Source organism: Phacochoerus africanus, chromosome 3 (assembly GCF_016906955.1).
Source record: "Phacochoerus africanus isolate WHEZ1 chromosome 3, ROS_Pafr_v1, whole genome shotgun sequence".
NCBI classification, from domain to species: Eukaryota; Metazoa; Chordata; class Mammalia; order Artiodactyla; family Suidae; genus Phacochoerus; species Phacochoerus africanus.
Genome location: NC_062546.1, coordinates 169,068,447 through 169,087,690, shown reverse-complemented (window position 1 = coordinate 169,087,690; position 19,244 = coordinate 169,068,447). Strand labels below are relative to the sequence as shown.

Sequence of the window (19,244 nt, the reverse complement as noted above, 5' to 3'; positions counted from 1 at the left end):
ATCCCCGCTCTCCAGCACACGCGGCCCCCAGGCCGGCGCTCCAACTTGCGGAACTCGCTACTCCGCCGGGCGCACGGACCTTTTCTCTCAGGGTCGTGTTTCCGGGCGGATCGCGCGCGAAGAAAGGTGTTAAGACCGAAGTTTCCGGGACTTGGAAGAGGACAGGCTCACGTGAGCAACTATGGCCGGGCAGCGCTTTCTGGTACCCCGGCTCCAGGGCGTTTCGCAGGAGCAGTTCACGGAGCATCTCTACCCGCAGGTGAGGTCCTCCCGCGGGGTTGAACCGCGAGAAGCCCACCACTCGAGCGGATCCGAACCGGTTTCTTGCGACCCATGGTGTAGGGAGGAGGCGGCTCTCGGCTGAAGATGGCTGGTTGCCTCTGCTACCAAACGAGAGGGCACGTGGGGGATGCTGACCTGCTCATCTCTTAAATTTTCAAAAGAGAACCTCTCCACGGTTCTGGGAAGAAGGCTAACGACAGAGAGCTGGGTACGAGAAATATTTTGCCTAATAACACTGCTAGCTGCCCCCTCCGGTGGCTTCAACGGCGCGTGTCCGTCTATGCGAGTTTATGGATTTGAAGAAGCAATTTTTTACTGCACCAAGCCAAAAGAGGAAGCATTGGGAATCCTCCGAGAAACTTCTACTGGTCGTGGATTCTAACTAGCATGGGTTCTAGTTCAGATGTTCGATTTTCATATATGGGTAACTCAAACCATAGCTCTTTAAAGGAAAACTCAGAGAAAAATATTAATGGGGGGAGGGAAGTGTTTTTGCTTACAGCGTTTTTTCGGGGGACTCCAGGCTTCAGAAAAACTGAAATTTAAGAGCCCAGCAGATATTTGAAGAAAAAACAAACAAACAAACCCACTAAAGTTACAGTTAAGAGTCTCCTCACGGTAGAGAGCAGTGGTTGGGCATACTCCTGAGTATTAGAAAAGTCCGAGATGGAAGTTTTTTTTCTTTTCGGAGTTGGCAACCTAGTGGGAGCATACAAGCCTTCATTTATTTGGGGGACTAGTGCTAAAGGGTGACTGTTTTCCCAACCCCCACCACAGGACTTGTTAGTGTAAGATGCCTACAGGACAGTATTGTGAAGATCAGAGGATGGAGGGTTGTGAAATTGCTTTGCCAGGTGCATAGCAAAGTGTCTTGTAATTTAATAACAGAGATAAGACGTGTAATATGTCAAAAAGAAAGCATCATCAAATTTCATAAAGTGGAAAATTACAAACAACACTGGTTACAATGTAACAAAACTAGAAATTAATAGCTGTGTTGCAAAACAAGACTCTTGTACTTGGAAACACTAAAGAAGGGCTGTAAGGGGGTATAGTCCTATCAAATTTTTAAACATGTTTTAATAATCAGCAGTGTGGTACAACTGCATGAATAGACAGACCAGAGGAATAGAGTAGGAAGTCTGGATGGAAACCTGTATGTACACACACACATCTGGATGGCGACGTAAATATATATATGTATTTATCCATGTTCTGGAGATATTTATATATTTCTCTAGAGTCTGGATAAATTTCCATTCATTTGGAACTTAGTATGTGATGAGCATGACATTTTAAACATTTCTGGGGCAAAGATGAACTTTTAAATAAATGGAGCTTGGACAACTGGATAGTCATTTAGAAAATGATTAAATTAGATTTATATCTGACACCATACACAACAGTAATCTCCAAATGGAATCTAGATCTAAATGTTAAAAAAAAAATCAAACTGTAAGTGCTAGCAGAAAACATGGGTAAATTTCTCTGTAGTCTAGTTCTATGCAGGGCTTTCTAACTCAGATGTAATAAAAGAAAAGGTTAAAATTGAGTACGTAAAATATAAACTGGGAGAAAAATATTTGCAACATGTGTTTCATTAAAGGGCAGTAAAAGCCCATGTATGTAAAGAACTTGTAGAAATTAAGGGTGGGGGGCAAATTCTAATTAAAAAGTGAACAGTTGACAAAAAGGTAAAAATGGCCTCTAAACACATGAAAAGATGTTCTGTTTTGTTCATAATAGAAATTAAAGCTAGACTGATATACCATTTATCCATCATGTTGGCAACATTCAAAAGGCTTTAATAATACACTTTTGGTGAGTCTGTGAAGAAACTAGCACTCACATTTTATGCCAAGTGATACAACCCTCATGGAGGGGAATTTGGCATATCTAACAAAACTGTAGGTGTATTTACTTTATGATATAGCACTTCCTCTCTAGGAATTTACTCTGAGGATACACTTCCAACAATATGAAAATATCTTGTGTTTATTATACTTGCAAATTACTGCAAATGATCTAAAAACATATGCATAGGAAACTGATTAAATTGTCCATTTAGGAGCTCCTGTTGTGGTGGCTCACTGGTAATGAACCTGACCAGTATCTATGAGGATATGGGTTTGATCCCCGGCCCTGCTCAGTCGGTTAAGGATCTGGCGTAGCTGTGAGCTGTGGTGTAGGTTGTAGACGTGGCTTGGATCCTGAGTGGCTGTGGCATGGGCTGGCATATGCAGCTCTTGATTTGATCCCTAGCCTGGGAACTTGTATGTACCTCAGGTGTGGCCCTATAAAGACAAAAAAAAAATTGTGTATTTACAGTATGGTGTACTAAGCTATAAAAATGCATGAGAGATCTGAAATGATAGCAGTGATTTCCAGGCTATATTTTTAAATTTTAAAAAAAGCAAATACATAAATACAAAAGAAAATACGTAATAAGATACTTTTTTGTAAAGAAAATGGGAAGTAAGTGTGTATGTTTTTGATCACTTTGCAAAAATACCAGAACAATAGGCTGGACATCAATGAGACCGGTTATCTACAAGAGACAAGTGATTACTAGATAGGTGAATGTAGATGCAGTAATCTTTTTTATACAATTTTGACTTTAGAGATTTTTTTTTTTGCTTTTTAGGGCTGCACTCATGGTGTGGAAGTTCCCAAGCTAGGGGTCAAATCGGAACTATAGCTGCCAGCCTGCACCCTAGCCACAGCAAGGTGGGATCCGAGCCACGTCTTCAACCTACACCACGGCTCATGGCAGCACCAAATCCTTAACCCACAGAGTGAGACCAGGGATGGAACCTGCATCCTCATGGATACTAGTTGGATTCGTTTCCACTGCACCACAATGGGAACTCTAGGAAAAAAAAAAAATATCTTTAATATGTCTCTATACACGTAGGAAGAGTGAGAGCAAATGGTAAATAAAGTAGGTGGGCAAAGTGTTAAATTAACAATTGGCGAACCAGTGTAAATGGTATATGAGAGTTCTTTGTAAAGTACATCCAACTTTTCTGTAAGTTTAGAATGGTGTCTTTGACTACAAAATACAAATTTTTTTTTTAATTAATTTTTTTTTTCTCTTTTTGCCATTTCTTGGGCTGCTCCTGCGGCATATGGAGGTTCCCAGGCTATAGGGGTCGAATCGGAGCTGTAGCCACCGGCCTACGCCAGAGCCACAGCAACGCGGGATCCGAGCCGCATCTGCAACCTACACCACAGCTCACGGCAACGCCGGATCCTTAACCCATTGAGCAAGGCCAGGGACCGAACCCGCAACCTCATGGTTCCTGGTCGGATTCGTCAACCACTGCGCCACGACGGGAACTCCCAAAATACAAATTTTAATCATTTGTATTTTTTTGTTATAAAATTCATGAAAATGCTTTAAATAGTATTCAAATTTCCTTTTTTCTAAGCTTACAGATGGCACTGCTGTTTGGTTTTGTTTTGTTTCCTAATGTTAAAATTATATAACTCCTATATATTCTTGGTTTTTCCTGATTTTTTGTTGATTTTTTTTTTCTACACTTACAGAGAAAACCTCTAGTGTTGGAAGGAATTGATTTGGGGGCATGTACAAGCAAATGGACAGTGGATTACCTAAGCCAAGTCGGAGGGAGGAAAGAAGTGAAGATTCATGTTGCTGCTGTTGCCCAGATGGACTTCATTAGTAAGAACTTTGTATATAGGTATATTCTTCTGAGGTTTACTCTGGGGTACTCATAATTTTTTTTTAACCTTTAAAATAATTTTGGAGTTCCCGTCGTGGCGCAGTGGTTAACGAATCCGACTAGGAACCATGAGGTTGCGGGTTCGGTCCCTGCCCTTGCTCAGTGGGTTAATGATCCAGCGTTGCCGTGAGCTGTGGTGTAGGTTGCAGACGCGGCTTGGATCCCGCGTTGCTGTGGCTCTGGCGTAGGCCTGTGGCTACAGCTCCGATTCAACCCCTAGCCTGGGAACCTCCATATGCCGCGGGAGCGGCCCAAGAAATAGCAACAACAACAACAAAAGACAAAAAAAAAAAATAAAAAAAAAATAATTTTGCATTATTATGCGAAGATGATATGGCATTTCCTCTTTTGGCTAGTTTGATACAATTCTGGAATAGCTTACTAATTTTTAAAGAGTGCCTTTTTTTTGTGGCCTCACCTACAGCATTATGGAAGTTCCTGGGCCAGGGATAGAGTCCGAGCTACAGCTGTGGCAATGCCAGATCCTTAACCCACTGCAGCACCACAGCAGGAACTCCTAGAGTGACTTTTAAAAGAAAAGAGTTCTGAGCTTACATAATTATACAAGGACATTTCCAAAGACCGTTTTTAAAATAGGGTGTATTCCCAATACCTTCAAGTCATGGAGGGAACAGAGACTTTTTGTTACTAGAAATTAGGTTATATCTAAAGCCTGGTACGCAGTAGTCATTCAGTGTTTCAGTAATTTGGCAGTCCTTTTGGCAGTCCTCCCACATTCGTAATTGTTATCTAGAGTAAAATTCTAATGTTTTCCCTCATAACCTATTTTGATTTTAAATGCCTTATTTTGGGAAGATTTTCTAATTCTATATTATTTTTAGACAAGTATAATCTCATGTTTTCTTTTTCTGCTCTCTCCAGAAATATGGACAGGTAGCTGCTGTGTTTGGTATAGTCTTTCATCAACATGGATAACTTTTAAAAATTATGCTTAATTTCTTACCTTTCGACAGAATAACCTTAAATGCTTTAAATTTCTCTCATGGTGGTGGTTTTATGCTTTGGGATTTCTTAAAAGTAAAAGCTGTGGAATGTCTGAACTTAAAAGCTTTTTTTTTTTGTCTTTTTGCCATTTCTTGGGCTGCTCCCGCGGCACATGGAGGTTCCCAGGCTAGGGGTCGAATCAGAGCTGTAGCCACCAGCCTACACCACAGCCACAGCAACTCGGGATCTGAGCCGTGTCTGCAACCTATGCCACAGCTCACGGCAATGCCGTATCCTTAACCCACTGAGCAAGGCCAGGGATCGAACCTGCAACCTCATGGTTCCTAGTTGGATTTGTTAACCACTGAGCCATGACAGGAACTCCATGAACTTGAAAGCTCTAAATACTACAGTCTCACAGATTTAATATGCTCTTTAGTCCCATGAATGTATTTACTGGAGTTTCATTCAAAAACAAACAACTTTCAAATTCTGAGCACGTGCGGTTCTCAGCAAATTCGGTCTCTTGAAAAACCATGTTCTCAAAAGACTGATTTTTAAAGAAAGGTAGCTCTCACTGTTCCTTCCAGAGTTTAGAGATGAGTTAAACAGAGCTTCTAATGTGCAGGGCCATTCTTTTCTCATTAGAGTTTTCCAAGCTCCTATAGCAGCTTGCCAAGGCATTTCTCAGTTTTTGATCCTTTGAATATTCACCATTATAGTTTTGGTTTTTAATAGGCCATGGATTGAATTTAATTGCCATAAGTTTTTCCAAGTGTAAGAACTTTTCATTTTTTATTAAATCAAGAAAGTGGAAGAAAGTGCTGGAATGATAAGTATTGTTCAGCCTGCAGTTAATGATGTTTATTTTCTAGGGAGCCCAATGCCGTAACAAATGGGTATTGAAACTTCATCTTGAATTGCCTTGATGTTATGTCATGTCCTATAAACTTTTTCAAAACATGTTTTTGAAGCACGTATATTATGTAATAGTTCCTATTCCAGCTTCCTCTAAGCCTTTCATTACAGCTACTAAAGAGTTGCAAGATTATTAGAGTGAGAAAGAAAAAAGGTCCAGTCATTTTTGGCAATTATCAGGGAGTAGGAAAGAAAGGAGGCATCCAGGCCAAAGAGAGAGACTAGAAAGTAAAAGCCTCCACACATATATCATTATTATCACTTCAGTTTAAGGTTGTGTTTCTGCTTATTAAACATTTGAAGATAAATATGTTTCTAAATCTTAGATTTTACTTCTTTTATTAGCTCTCACTGTTGTTCCAGAGTCAGTATACTATGAAAAAGAAAAACCTTGTATAGTGAAAGGACACTGTTGGTATTTTTCCGGTCATAGAAAAGTCTGAATGTTATATAAGTTTTGCTTTGTTGCTTCTACCTGTCTGTCACATCATCTAATTCCTGCCGTCATCCTGCTCTTATTGTTTACTGTACTTTCATTACTTCTGATCTTGATTTTGCAAAGCAGCCTTTCCAAAGTGGGAAATAGAACAGTAAAGTTGTCTTTTCGTTTTTTTTTCTTTTTCTAGCTGGTAACCACTTGCATGCTGCTGCATTACCATTGTGATTAGCCCCACCATCTATCCTTTATTGAGCACTTACTATATACTATATATCAAGTACTATGCCAAGCATCCTAGATTACATTACTCATTTAAATTTCAGAACAATCTATGAGGTGGATTTTTAAAATAATACAGATGAGAAAACAGAAGCTTAAAAACATTAAACTTACTGAAGATTGTATAGCTCAAAATGATGGTTCCAGGGCTTATACCCAAATATGACTGACTCCGCAGAGTCCTAATGATCCTAACTCCCCTTTGATACTACCTTCTTACAAGTGCAACTTCTTTAGCATGTGCCCTTTTTGAAACATGCATAGGATAGGTAAGACCTCAAGCCTGAGGAACTTCCCAATTCATTTACCTCATTCCCCCCTCTCAGCTCTGCTTCTGCAGAAGCTCTGACAGATATCACTACCTCAAGGAGAAGGTTGCTGGGGGCACCCAAGTTCTGTTTCTCTAGCTGAACTACTCTATCTACCTGTTCTTGTAAAGGTCTTGGTAAAAAGCAAAGCCTTGGCAACTGCACCAGTTAAAGAGGTAGCTCTGGCCCAGACAGGCTTCCATATTGTTCCCAAACTCTTCAGAGATGCTTTGGTAGGAATGGAGGGTGAGGTCACAGATGGAAAACATGGAACAAATAAATTTGTTATTATTAGCCAGAAACTATAGTAGTAGATGGGTCTGAGTGGATAACAGACTCCTTTCTTCTCTCTTGCAGTGTTCACTCTACATAATTATCAGCAGTGTCCTCAAATTCAGATTGACACACACTAGTCCATAATTTGGCATCAGATTCACTTAGCTTTGCAAAAGGGGACAAGGCAGAAACAGCATTCTAGTAGGATAGATTCAGTGGGAGTCCTTATACCAATCCAGAAGTCATTTTTGGCTCACCCAAGTGACAGCTTACTTGTAAGGGAACAAGATTATGGTGATGGGTACAGAAACACCCTAACTTAGTTAAGCCACATAGTCCACAGAAACCAGTAGCATGAAATGGCTCATGACCTTACACTTCTTGGTTTCTCTGAGGGACATACTGAGTTACACTGCACACTGGGAAGCCAGATCCTCTGCATTCTAACAAGTGGTTATAATCTCTTCACCATCCGCCTAGTCCAGACATAACTCACCAATTGGGGGTCATTTTTATGATAAACAGTGTTACCTGTTCTAACAGCTGACTTTCCACATTTACCTTAACTTAGTATGTTTCTAGGAAACATACTTGCAAGGTCATCTTCTTACAGAGGAGAAAGGATTTTGCTAGTCCTTTTTGCCCACCTTCCCAGTACAGATTTCAAGTAGAAAGATATTTGGTAATAGAGAAGTAAAAGATTATACCTCTTAATCAGAGGCATGGAGGGCAGAGTGCAGTGACCCAGGTACTTTTGAAGACTTCACTGTCTCGATGTTCCTGATAAGGTATCATCTTCAGATAGTGGGCAGTAGTTTTGATTCTAGAAGGTTGAAGGAATAGGATGCTAATCCAGAGAAAAGATAGCCCTCCAGGTTCCAGAGTGTGACATAAAGGAAACAAACTTCTGCGATGTTCAGCCCTGTTTACCAAGATGGAAGGAGACAGGCATTTGAGGAGAAATATTTAAGAATAAAACTTGGTCACTTCACTGGAATTCTTCTTGCGCTGTTTCTCAGAAGCCTTGAAATGATAGAAGGTGGTGGTACAGGAGGATAAGAGTTTTATGTGGTAGTGCCAGAAGGCAGGCAGATTGGTGGGAGGGGGAGGGGCTTGGTCTTGGACCATTTGCTTATTGTCTCTTTCAAAGTAGCACTAGTAGTTTGCCCCATTCATCACAAGACTTGTTTTGTAATGACACTTGAAATTGGTAGCAATAAGAGCTTGAGAGTTCATGTATTTCCAAAGGTAGCCAGACACCTTGGAAACATCTTTCTAACAGCAACTCGGAATAAGAGTATATTGACATATGGAGTTACAGCCATCTGTACCATAGATCTAAAGATCTTTAATCTTTGAAATCAAAAGTTCAGTCAAGTAAGCTCACCACTAAATGAATTTCGAAAATTTAGAATTGTACATAATACGTCATAAAATTATGGATATTGTAAAACAGAAGATCATACCAATTCCAACAAGCATGCATACACATGCATGTATATGTGTATATTGTACTAGAGTATCACTAGTTGGTCTGTTACTAAATCCAAGGATTCTTTTGTGTTTATTTCAGAACTTTACCTTTCGACAAATTGGTTCAGAGGGCAGCTGAAGAAAAGCATAAGGAGTTCTTTATTTCAGAGGTAATTGCCTTTAACATGTTTTCTTAAGAAAGCATTAATGTGTATATATTAAATTATTTTCTTATGAAAGATTATTAGATCTTATCTATAAAATAAGAACAATAACAGTATCTACTTCATAGGTTTTTGTGACCATTATCAAAATAAAATCTACAGAGTACTTAGCACAGTGCCCGACATATAGGAATTACTCATTAAATGTTAGCTACTCATACTACTCTCTCTGAAAATGCTTTGATTTGATAGGCCAAGTTCAAATGCTAATGGAGAACTTTATTTTCATCTCTTACTATTAGACTATTTCTGTATTTTATTATTGTTATCAATGTGATTACTCTTCTGTGTATCTACTATAACATATGTTCAGGATTAAGTGCAAAATTCCACTTATTTGTGTTATAATCCGGCTTTAAATAATTCAGTTTAAATATCTTGAGATAAAGCATTGAGGCTTTTATAAATACATTATTTTTAAAGTTTTTACTGTTACCTCAAAAGCGCATTTGAAAAATAAACTGCTTTCTGAACTTTGAATGAAGCTGTTGTCTGTATCTAAGCCAGCTGGGCTGGTAGTTAGTTTGGTTGTAAAAAGTGTTGCATTTTCACAGTTCTCTCCTCAGGTAATGTTTACCAATAATCCCTACAAACTCCAGGGGTCTGTGGTTTGTGGTCTGTGGTATGACTAGAATGTCTGCTAATGAGTTCATTAGCTATATCTGAAAAATGTTTTTTAACTTTACAGCCATGCTTTAATATGTATGTTCAGTTGCCCTTTGGTACTTTCCTGTCCAAGGGTAATGAGTGGCACAGATTTAAATAGCCATGAAATGTCAAGTGAAATAAAAGAAATAGAAACAGGATAAAGGGATTAAAGATAAAAATTAGGGTGAATGTATAGATAAGATGAATATGGACTGTCAGTTCAGTTTTCTAGGAAGCAGATGCTAAGATGGAATTAGGAGTATTGGATAGAGGGCACCATCAGACAATGACACAGAGCTGAGAGTCTCTCTGCCAGACTCAGGTAGCAATGTCTAAGCCTTTTATCATCTTGCTTAGTCATTGGTTGGGGCTACCCCAAGAAGATCATGACCTTTAGTTGGAAGGGTGAGGTGGAGCTGAAGGAGTTAACAGCTGGCAGCTGTAAGTTAATCACACTCTCTGCAACTAAGTGATGAGTCCTTTCCTGAAGGGGCAGGGCGGTGGTCTGTAGTCCATCTCCATCTGCCACATGAATTTATTTTTTAGTCTCGAAACATTAGAACTGGTAGAAAGCTCTTAGAATTTTGAAGAACATTTTTTGAAACTTATTTAGCCAGTAATTTATGAAACTTTCCTAATATGGTACTGGTTAAAAATTAAAAACAGTGGATCTAGGAGTTCCTGGTGTGGTGCAGTGAGTTAAGAATCTGACTTCAGTGGCTGGGGTTGCTGTGGAGGTGTAGGTTCAATCCCTGGCCTGGTGCAGGGGTTAAAGGATCCAGGGTTGCTTCAGCCATGGCTCGGATTCAGTCCTGGCCTGGGAACTTCTGTATTCTGTGAATGCAGCCACAAGAATTTTTTTTTTTTTGGTCTTTTTGTCTTTTTAGGGCCACACCCGTGGCATATGGAGGTTCCCAGGCTAGGGGTCTAATCGGAGCTGTTGCTGCCGGGCCTCTGTGGTATAGGCCACAGCAACACCAGACCCGAGCCATGTCTGTGACCTACACTACAGCTCATGGCAACACCAGATCCTTAACCCACTGAGTGAGGCCAGGGATCGAACCTGCAACCCCACGGTTCCTAGTCGGATTCGTTTCCACTGCACCATGATGGGAACTCCCAGCCGTAAGAATTTTAAAAATTAAAAAAAATAAAAACAGTGTATCTAGGAATTTAGTAAAATTTATGATCATGGAGATGTAATATTTTACTTTTAAGGTAAATAAGATATATTTTTAAGTTTGTGTTATAATGGTTAATATAGATAGATAGAAAGAGGCAAAATTCTTGCCCCTGTGCTTGACCTGCTATATCTCAGTTTTCTAATCCTTGTAGGAAATGCAGGCAATACAGTCAAAAGAGTAGGCAATAGAGCTACTCAATGAAGTTAGAACTGACAATTTTTTAAAGTATCAACTTAAATATATTACTATATAATGACATTTCTACTTCATACACGAACTGACTCTTAAGGATTTGGCTTGAGAATTATATGATCAGGGATAAGCTTAGTTTGATGAAATGCAGTATTTCAGATTTTTGAAAAAATTTATTTTTTAAAAGTATAAAGTATTTATCTTCTAGTGTACCTGTGTATTAAAGAAGTTTGTTGTTGGACCTCAACACTACTCTGAGATCATATGTGCTATACAAATGGGAATTCTTTTAAGTCTTAAGGAGTTGTTAAGATTCTAAATAATTCTGAAGTCAGAATTAAGCATCATGTCTTTAGATGTGGTGTGTGTGCCTTTATTTTTTATTTATTTTTTGTCCTTTGTCCTGATAGGGCCGCACCCGAGGCATATAGAGGTTCCTAGGCTAGGCGTCTAAGCAGAGCTACAGCTGTCGGCCTACACCACAGCCACAGCAATGCCAGATCTGGGCCATGTCTTCCACCTACACCACAGCTCACGGCAACACTGGATCCTTAACCTACTGAGGGAGGCCAGGGATCGAACCCGCAATGTCATGGTTTCTAGTCGGATTCGTTTCTCCTGCACCAGGATGGGAACTCCGTGTGTGCCTTTAGAATTTATTTTACGTAATGTTCTGTGGATCTGGTCTTAATTACAAGCAACATATAAAGACATTTCTTCATATGGCCACCAGAGAGCATTAGTAGAAAAGGTAAGAAAATGGAACTTTTTTGAAAATGACTAAACTGGATTAGATTTTAAGATTCATTTCCTTCTGTCTTTCTAATATTTTAAGTAAATACTGATGTTAGTTTTTTGGGGGGGATGCTTTAGGATGAGAAGTACTACCTACGATCACTTGGGGAAGACCCTAGAAAGGTAAGAATTCTGAATGTAAAAAGTCATCTAATCTCTTGACAATTAAGAAATCCATTCTACTGTATATTTTACAGATGACCATTCAACTAATAAAATATCTAAAGTAATTATAAAAATCCTGAATAATTAATTATATAAGCTTTGATATGTATTCAGAGTTAGATTAGTAATGGACAGTGTTATGGAGTGGTCCCTAAAGTGAACAAGTCAGATTCTATTTTTTCCCTTTATGGCACTATCATTCTTTACCTTTCTAAAATTCATTTCCCTTAGTAGAATCCACAGGTTTTATGTAGTTGATAACATTCAAATTGACTGATTCCTACTAAACTTAAAAATACTTCATATTAGAGTAGATGGCAGTTGTATGATTCTTGCTTAAAGTCGGAAGAACTTTTCTATTAATGAAGCATATTAAGTTTAACAATAGTGATATTATTGACTCTGTGGTCTTGTTATATAATCTATCATTCCACAAAGATCATGTGTAGGCTATAAACCATATCCTAGAGGGAGTTTTTTGGCCATGCCTGCAGCATGTGGAAGTTCCTGCAGCAAGCTGCTGTAGTGACAATGCCGGGTCCTTAACCTGCTGGGCCACAAGGGAATTCAACATCCTAGTATTTTAAAGCAGTTTTGCTCCATTCTTCCTTAATGTTATGGGCTCTGATGACAGTCTTAGATAAAATAAAGCACCATGCCCATACTGTGTTTATTATTTTAAAATCTCATTATGTTTCTCTCAATGCAGGATGTTGCAGATATCAGAAAGCAGTTTCCTTTACTGGAAGGAGATATTAAGTTTCCAAAATTCTTCAAAGAAGAACAGTTCTTTTCCAGTGTTTTTCGAATTAGCTCACCAGGGTTACAACTTTGGACCCACTATGATGTATGCTATGTAAATAAGAAATCTAAAACTATAGTAGCTCTTAAGAATTTATAGTTTTAACATTCACAGCTTCCACTTTCTGGAAGCTAACACAAATATCTTTGATATGGAATTTGTTGAAACATGAAGTTTGAAAACAGGTACTCTCCTGGGCAGTGGTATGGGAATGAATTATTTAATAGCTAACACCAAAACCTAGTTAGTTTCTTACATTTGCATTTCTCTGTGGTCTTGTTCTTGGTCCATTTTATGTGTATATACATATATATTTACACACACACACTAAGTTTTTTGAAATGTTTAGATTTTGTTTTAATGTGAAAAATGAACACCGGATGAAGGAAAAATTGTAAAAGTGGAAATTTGTTAAGTTTGTGTTATGAGGATGTTGAAATGACACATAGGACTAGTTGGAACTGTTTAGGAGAAGGGCAGACACTTGTGGAGTGCCATTTCCAATTATAAGAATTTGAGGATACCTGAAGGTCTTAGGGTATATATCCCTTGAGAATGTCAAGTGTCTACTGTATATTTTGAGCTACCAGATAGGTAGAATATTGACCTCGATAATTTATTCTATGATGCTACAATTTCATTTGCTCGAACATATGCATATGCATTAAACATATGCATTAAAATCTGTTATTGTGTTTTGTTTGGTGTTGGGTGGAGAAATTTAGAAAGCTTAAAGCAATACCTAATAGGTTTCTAAAGGTGAAAGAATATTTTGAAAAGTTCTAAGTCAGACTTAATAATATAAGTGTGTTTTATAATTCAGCCAAGGACCTCTTGAGAGGATTTTAACATAGTAGCTCTATAATTAAATAAGATAGATGTAAAAATCTTAGCATATTTTTAAAGGTTTTATTTACATAAATGGTGAGAAAATGGTGTAATAATTCACATATTTTTAATTGTATTCTATGACTATATTGTAAACTTTATGTAGTATCCCTTTTATCTTGAATATTATAAAGCTCTTGAACAAAAATAAGTCAAAGGAATGCTAGTTATATAGTTAAAGTTTACGTAGGTCAAAGGTTAGTGGTAAAAGGAGAAATGCTTATGTAGAAGTGATATATAAATAATCATGAATATATCTTATATAGCTTATATTTTATGTTATTTATTTTTAGTCTTTTTAGGGCGACTCCCATGGCATGTGGAAGTCCCCAGTCTAGGGGTTGTATCGGAGCTATTGCTGCTGGCCCACACCACAGCCACAATGCCAGGTCCAGGCCACGTCTGCAACCTATACCATACCTCACAGCAGAGGTGGATCATTAACCCACTGAGCAAGGTCAGGAATTGCACCCACTTCCTCATGTATACTGACTAGGTTCATTACTGCTGAGCCACAATGGGAACTTCTTATTTAGTGTATAATTTATTTTCTTTTTTATTTTATTTTAGTTTTTTGTCTTTTTGCATTTTCTAGGGCTGCTCCCGCGGCATATGGAGGTTCCCAGGCTAGGGGTCTAATCGGGGCTGTAGCTGCCAGCCTACGCCAGGGCCACAGCAACACGGGATCCGAGCCGCGACTGCGACCAACACCATACTCACGGTAACACCGGATCCTTAACCCATTGAGTGAGCCCTGAGATTGAACCTGCAACCTCATGGTTCCTAATCGGATTTGTTAACCACTGAGCCAGGACGGGAATTCCTTAGCGTATAATCCTTAGCTGAGAATTATGTAGCTCTGCCTTTTAATACTTTTCAAAATTTGTACTAATGTATCCTTACATACCCAAGAAAAGTCAGGATTGCTCCATTAAATTCATCAAAAAATTAACCAGTCACAGTCCTATAGACATAATATATGCTGCAAGTACTGCTAAACTCTTTTACTATGTATGTACTGTGTATTTTTTCAACACTTAATTTTTCTAAGTGCTTGTGCTGTGTTGTCTGATGTTGGCCTTGGAGTTCCTGTCGTGGCACAGTGGAAACAAATCTGACTAGGAACCATGAGGTTTTGGGTTCGATCCCTGGCCTCACTCAATGGGTTAAGGATCCGGTGTTGCCGTGAGCTGTGGTGTAGGTTGCAGACGCGGCTCGAATCTGGCATTTCTGTGGCTCTGGCATAGGCTGGCAGCAACAGCTCCGATTAGACCCCTAGCCTGGGAACCTTCATATGCCATGGGTGTGGCCCTAAAAAGACAGAAGACCAAAAAAAAAAATGTAATGTTGGCCTCATAGCATTCCTTGACAGATAAGTAAAATAGATACTTACCAAGGGGAGCCTCAAAAAGGTTTAACTATACTTGATGTCATAGTGGTGGGGAAAGGAAATAGTTTTCTGACTTCAGATTCCCTAATGGCTTGCCAAGCCTTCTCATTTTAAAGAAGCACTGCAGAAATATCTTTAATAAAGACACAGTTGTGTTTGGAATACAAACATTTTCATTTTTAAATTAGAATATTACTGTAAGAGCTTCAGGTAATGTGAGTCAGGTTTTATTAGAGGATAGGATTTACACTTGTTTGAAATATCATTGGTTCTGTTTTTTTGAATTTTAAATATGTTTATCCATAAGTTCTTTTAATTTTTTTTAATTTTTATATGATGATTTTTATTTTTTTCCATTATAGCTGGTTTACAGTGTTGTGAGAAAAAAGAATGTATACATGTATGTGTAACTGGGTCACTATCCATAAGTTCTTATTGGTCTTCAGGTAATGGATAACTTCTTAATACAAGTGACGGGAAAAAAGCGTGTCGTACTCTTCAGTCCTCGAGATGCTCAGTATTTGTATCTATCAGGTACTATTTTTTTTTTTAAGTTTATGGTACTAAAGTTAAATTTTTCAATTAGGGTTTTTGGGGGATCTCTTCATTCTCTTAGAAAAACTTTTTAGGGCTTCTTCCTAATTATTATCTCCATTGTGGATGTGTATACATGTGATAGATAGATAATAGGCTATATGACGAATGAGATTTTCAGATTATCTTATTTATATTATGTGGATATCAATGGCTATAAGTAAAGGATGGGTCTTTGCAAATTTTCCTAGGTTTCAGGAGAATAGCAGTTGTTCTCTCAGTGTGGCTACAATAAGTAGTTGTACAGAAAAAAATAAATTCACATTCTACTTGTGGTTACTTTAAAAAAGAATGCTAACTGCTCAATCTATATTATCCTTGTTTGGAACTTTACAGGTTCTAAATCAGAAGTACTGAACATAGATAACCCAGACTTAGCTAAATATCCACTGTTTTCCAAGGCCAGATGGTATGAATGTTCCCTTAAAGCTGGAGATGTATTATTCATTCCTGGTAAGACTTCTGGACCTCAGTAATTTGCTCTTTATAATATTTGTACTCTGTGATTCATCCATTATATAATTGTTTTAGTGCCAAAGTTTGTTATATATATCCTATCCTATACAAAATGACTTTTATACAGAAATGTGTATATGTGTATTTAAAGTATGCTTAGGCAAATTCTTATAAAGTGAACAGCCTTCTTTTTCACTGGCAACATATATTATTATATTCTAAATTCTTTTATTAAAGGACATCAAGTAAGATATCTTACATCTGGGAAAAGATTATACCTAAGTTGTACTGTTTCTAAAATATTTACGTGTTTCAGAACTCCTGTCACTTAAGTATTTATCAAGAAATAGTAAATATATTTCAAAGCCAAAACATCATTTTATTAAATATCAAAATATTACAATCTCAGCGCCTTTGATGTCTTTTTGTGTTATTTTTCTGCAACCTGAATTAGTGTCACTTAATTTCTTTGAACAGTAAATAAGCATTAGTTATTGTTAGTAAATAGTGATATAATTAACATTTGTAACTATGCAAAACTGAATATAGCTGAAGATTATAAAAATCATAATTAAGATTAAAGGGATGCATTAACAAATTCTGTTTATATTGTATTTTTATATCTAAGTTAATATATTTATAATACTTTTCAGTGACAGAAGTATATTATGAATACAAATATGATTTGAGATTAGATTATAAATTCTTGGAGGACAAGGAACCATGTTTTGTTAATCTTTGTATTCCCAAGGGGACCGATAAAATGTCTTTCAATAATTGTGTATAAAAATTGGATACCTTGACTTCTTAATTTTATATTCATTGAAAACAACCAGCACTGGTTTTTTGTGGGGGGCGGCACCTGCAGCATATGGAGGTTCCCAGGCTAGGGGTCTAATCAGAGCTGTAGCTGCTGGCCTACGCCAGAGTCGCAGCAATGCCAGATCCGAGCTGCGTCTGCGACCTACACCACAGCTCACAGCAATGCCGGATCCTTAACCCATTGAGCAAGGGCAGGGATGGAACCCGCAACCTCATGGTTCCTAGTCAGATTCGTTTCTGCTGCGCCACAACAGGAATTCCAACCAGCACTGCTTTTTAAATCCATTGCAGTTACTTAAATTTTGGAGTTTTGTATCTTGAAAGCATGGTTGAGGGCTATGCACTTCTCCTTTAGCCTGTACACAACTTAAAAAAAAAACACCAAAAACCAGAAATAATGAACGTTTGCATATATTTTGAAACAAAAGCAAAAGCCCCATTTTGGGATTTAAATTTAACAGAATGGTTAGCTTTTTTTCCCTGTTACATTGAATAAGGAAAAAAAGATTCTAAAAGAGGAGTTAAGATTAAAACCATGTTTGAAACTGGTTTTGCAAATCAAAATATTTTAAGCTTTTGTTTTTCCTAGAGTACTCTTAGAATGAGTTTGTTTCTAAAATTTAGCATCTTATAAATCTTCCTTTTATAAGATTAAACATTTTTTTTGATGTGACTACTATTTCATCTTTGTTGTATTGTAGCATTGCCTAGTATTTCTTCTTTCATGTCTTTTTTTTTATGGTCACACCTGCAGCATGTGGAAGTTCTTGAGCCAGGGGTCAAATTGGAGCTGCAGCTGAGGCCTACACCACAGCCACACCAGATTTGGGCTGCATCTGTGACTTTAGCTGCACCTTGTGGCAATGCCAGATCCTTAACCCACTGAGTGAGGCCAGGGGTAGAACCCCCCACCCTCACAGACACTACATGTCAGGTTCTTAATCAGCTGAGCCACAACAGGAACTCTGCTTTAGTATTTCTGTAGAACCTATATTTTGAAAATATTTAGACTCAGTTGAAAACGAAGTAGTAAACTTTCTAGTGGAAGTAAAATAATAGCTATTTGATAAAAGTTTATTCATCCTCTCCACCACCAAAATATTTGCTTTAGTTTTATATACTTATAAAGGAGCTGAAAGAAATATGATTATAATTGCATTAGAAACGTAAAACTAAGAAGGTTGCAATGAATGCAGACTTAGGCAAGTTAGAAAACCAAATGAAGTTGAACAGGAAGTCTTTGAGAACAAAAGTACTATACTGAGTAAGAAGAGGTCAAAGATACTCAAATAATTGAAATGTTCTGTGTATAAAAGTGAACACTTTTGATGTGGTTGTGTGACTCAGGAAGTGTAAACAACACAAAACACAGCCCCAAATTATAGAACTACAAAACAAATAATAACTTTATTATGTCTTTCAAGTTAAAAGGAAAAATTGCTACTTTGAAAGGTTTTAAACATAGAGTTATGCTATTGACACTTTAAATTGGTTGGCAATTCATAAAAGTTAAAATGATTCTTTTAAAAGCTGGGAGTGTGCTAACGAAGGGATCTAGTTACAAGAATTATTTCTTGCATTGGCTATATGCAATTCGTGATATTTCACTGACATTTGTTTTTTTTTTTAACTGTAGCTTTTATTTTTAACTTTTTTTTTTTTTTAAACTTCTCCAGCTTTATGGTTTCATAATGTAGTTTCTGAAGAGTTTGGTGTGGGAGTGAATGTCTTTTGGAAGCACCTTCCATCTGAATGTTATGATAAAACAGATACCTATGGAAACAAAGATCCTATAGCAGCATCAAGAGCTGCACAAATTTTGGACAGAGCCTTAAAAACCCTGGGTGAATTACCAGAGGAATACAGAGACTTCTATGCACGGCGAATGGTATTACATATTCAAGACAAAGCCTATAGCAAAAACTTTGAATAAATAATTAAGTGAATGCAATGAGTATAAATTTTTAAATACAGATCAGCTCAAATATTGGAAAAGTATAACAAGATATAAATTATTTTTTTAAAAGATCGTCTTCTTTAAAATAGGAACAATAAATCAATCTCAGATTTATAGATTGAGTGAGTATGAAGGTGTGTTTGTGCGTTTTCTACTTAATACAGATATTATGGTTGAAAAGAATGCTGCAGTGGGACAACTCTTCAGCGTTCAGATGCAAATAGCTAAAAATCCAACTTAAAATGACCTAAACAATAGGAAAATGTATTGAATCATTACATGTGAATCTACTGATTTTCTGTTCCAGTGATTCAGTGGGGACATCAAGAACCTCTGGGCTTTTTTCTCCTCTCTTTTCAACCACAGCATTGCTAGGGCTGTCTACCCTTGTGGTCAAGGGATAATTGCCAACAGCAGTTGGGGCCCTGTGCATCTTCATTTACATGCAGTGGAGGAATCTG

The 19,244-nt window shown here is 37.6% G+C and overlaps 1 protein-coding gene across 4 annotated transcripts; it reads left to right on the top strand.

Annotated features, from left to right (window-relative positions):
* The first annotated feature begins 101 nt into the window (after positions 1-101).
* On the top strand, positions 102-18,772 carry TYW5 (tRNA-yW synthesizing protein 5). Of its 4 annotated transcripts, XM_047773167.1 has the most exons (9): positions 230-259; positions 343-490; positions 3,832-3,986; positions 8,767-8,836; positions 11,788-11,832; positions 12,584-12,721; positions 15,401-15,488; positions 15,885-16,001; positions 18,503-18,772. In XM_047773167.1, the coding sequence occupies exons 2-9, from the start codon at positions 410-412 to the stop codon at positions 18,757-18,759; spliced, it is 951 nt and encodes a 316-aa protein (XP_047629123.1). In that variant the 5' UTR covers positions 230-259; positions 343-409; the 3' UTR covers positions 18,760-18,772. The 4 variants fall into 4 exon arrangements, with proteins under 4 accessions (XP_047629124.1, XP_047629122.1, XP_047629126.1 ...); XM_047773168.1 differs by lacking the exon at positions 343-490 and having other exon boundaries at positions 102-259; XM_047773166.1 differs by having other exon boundaries at positions 155-490.
* Positions 18,773-19,244: the final 472 nt, after the last annotated feature.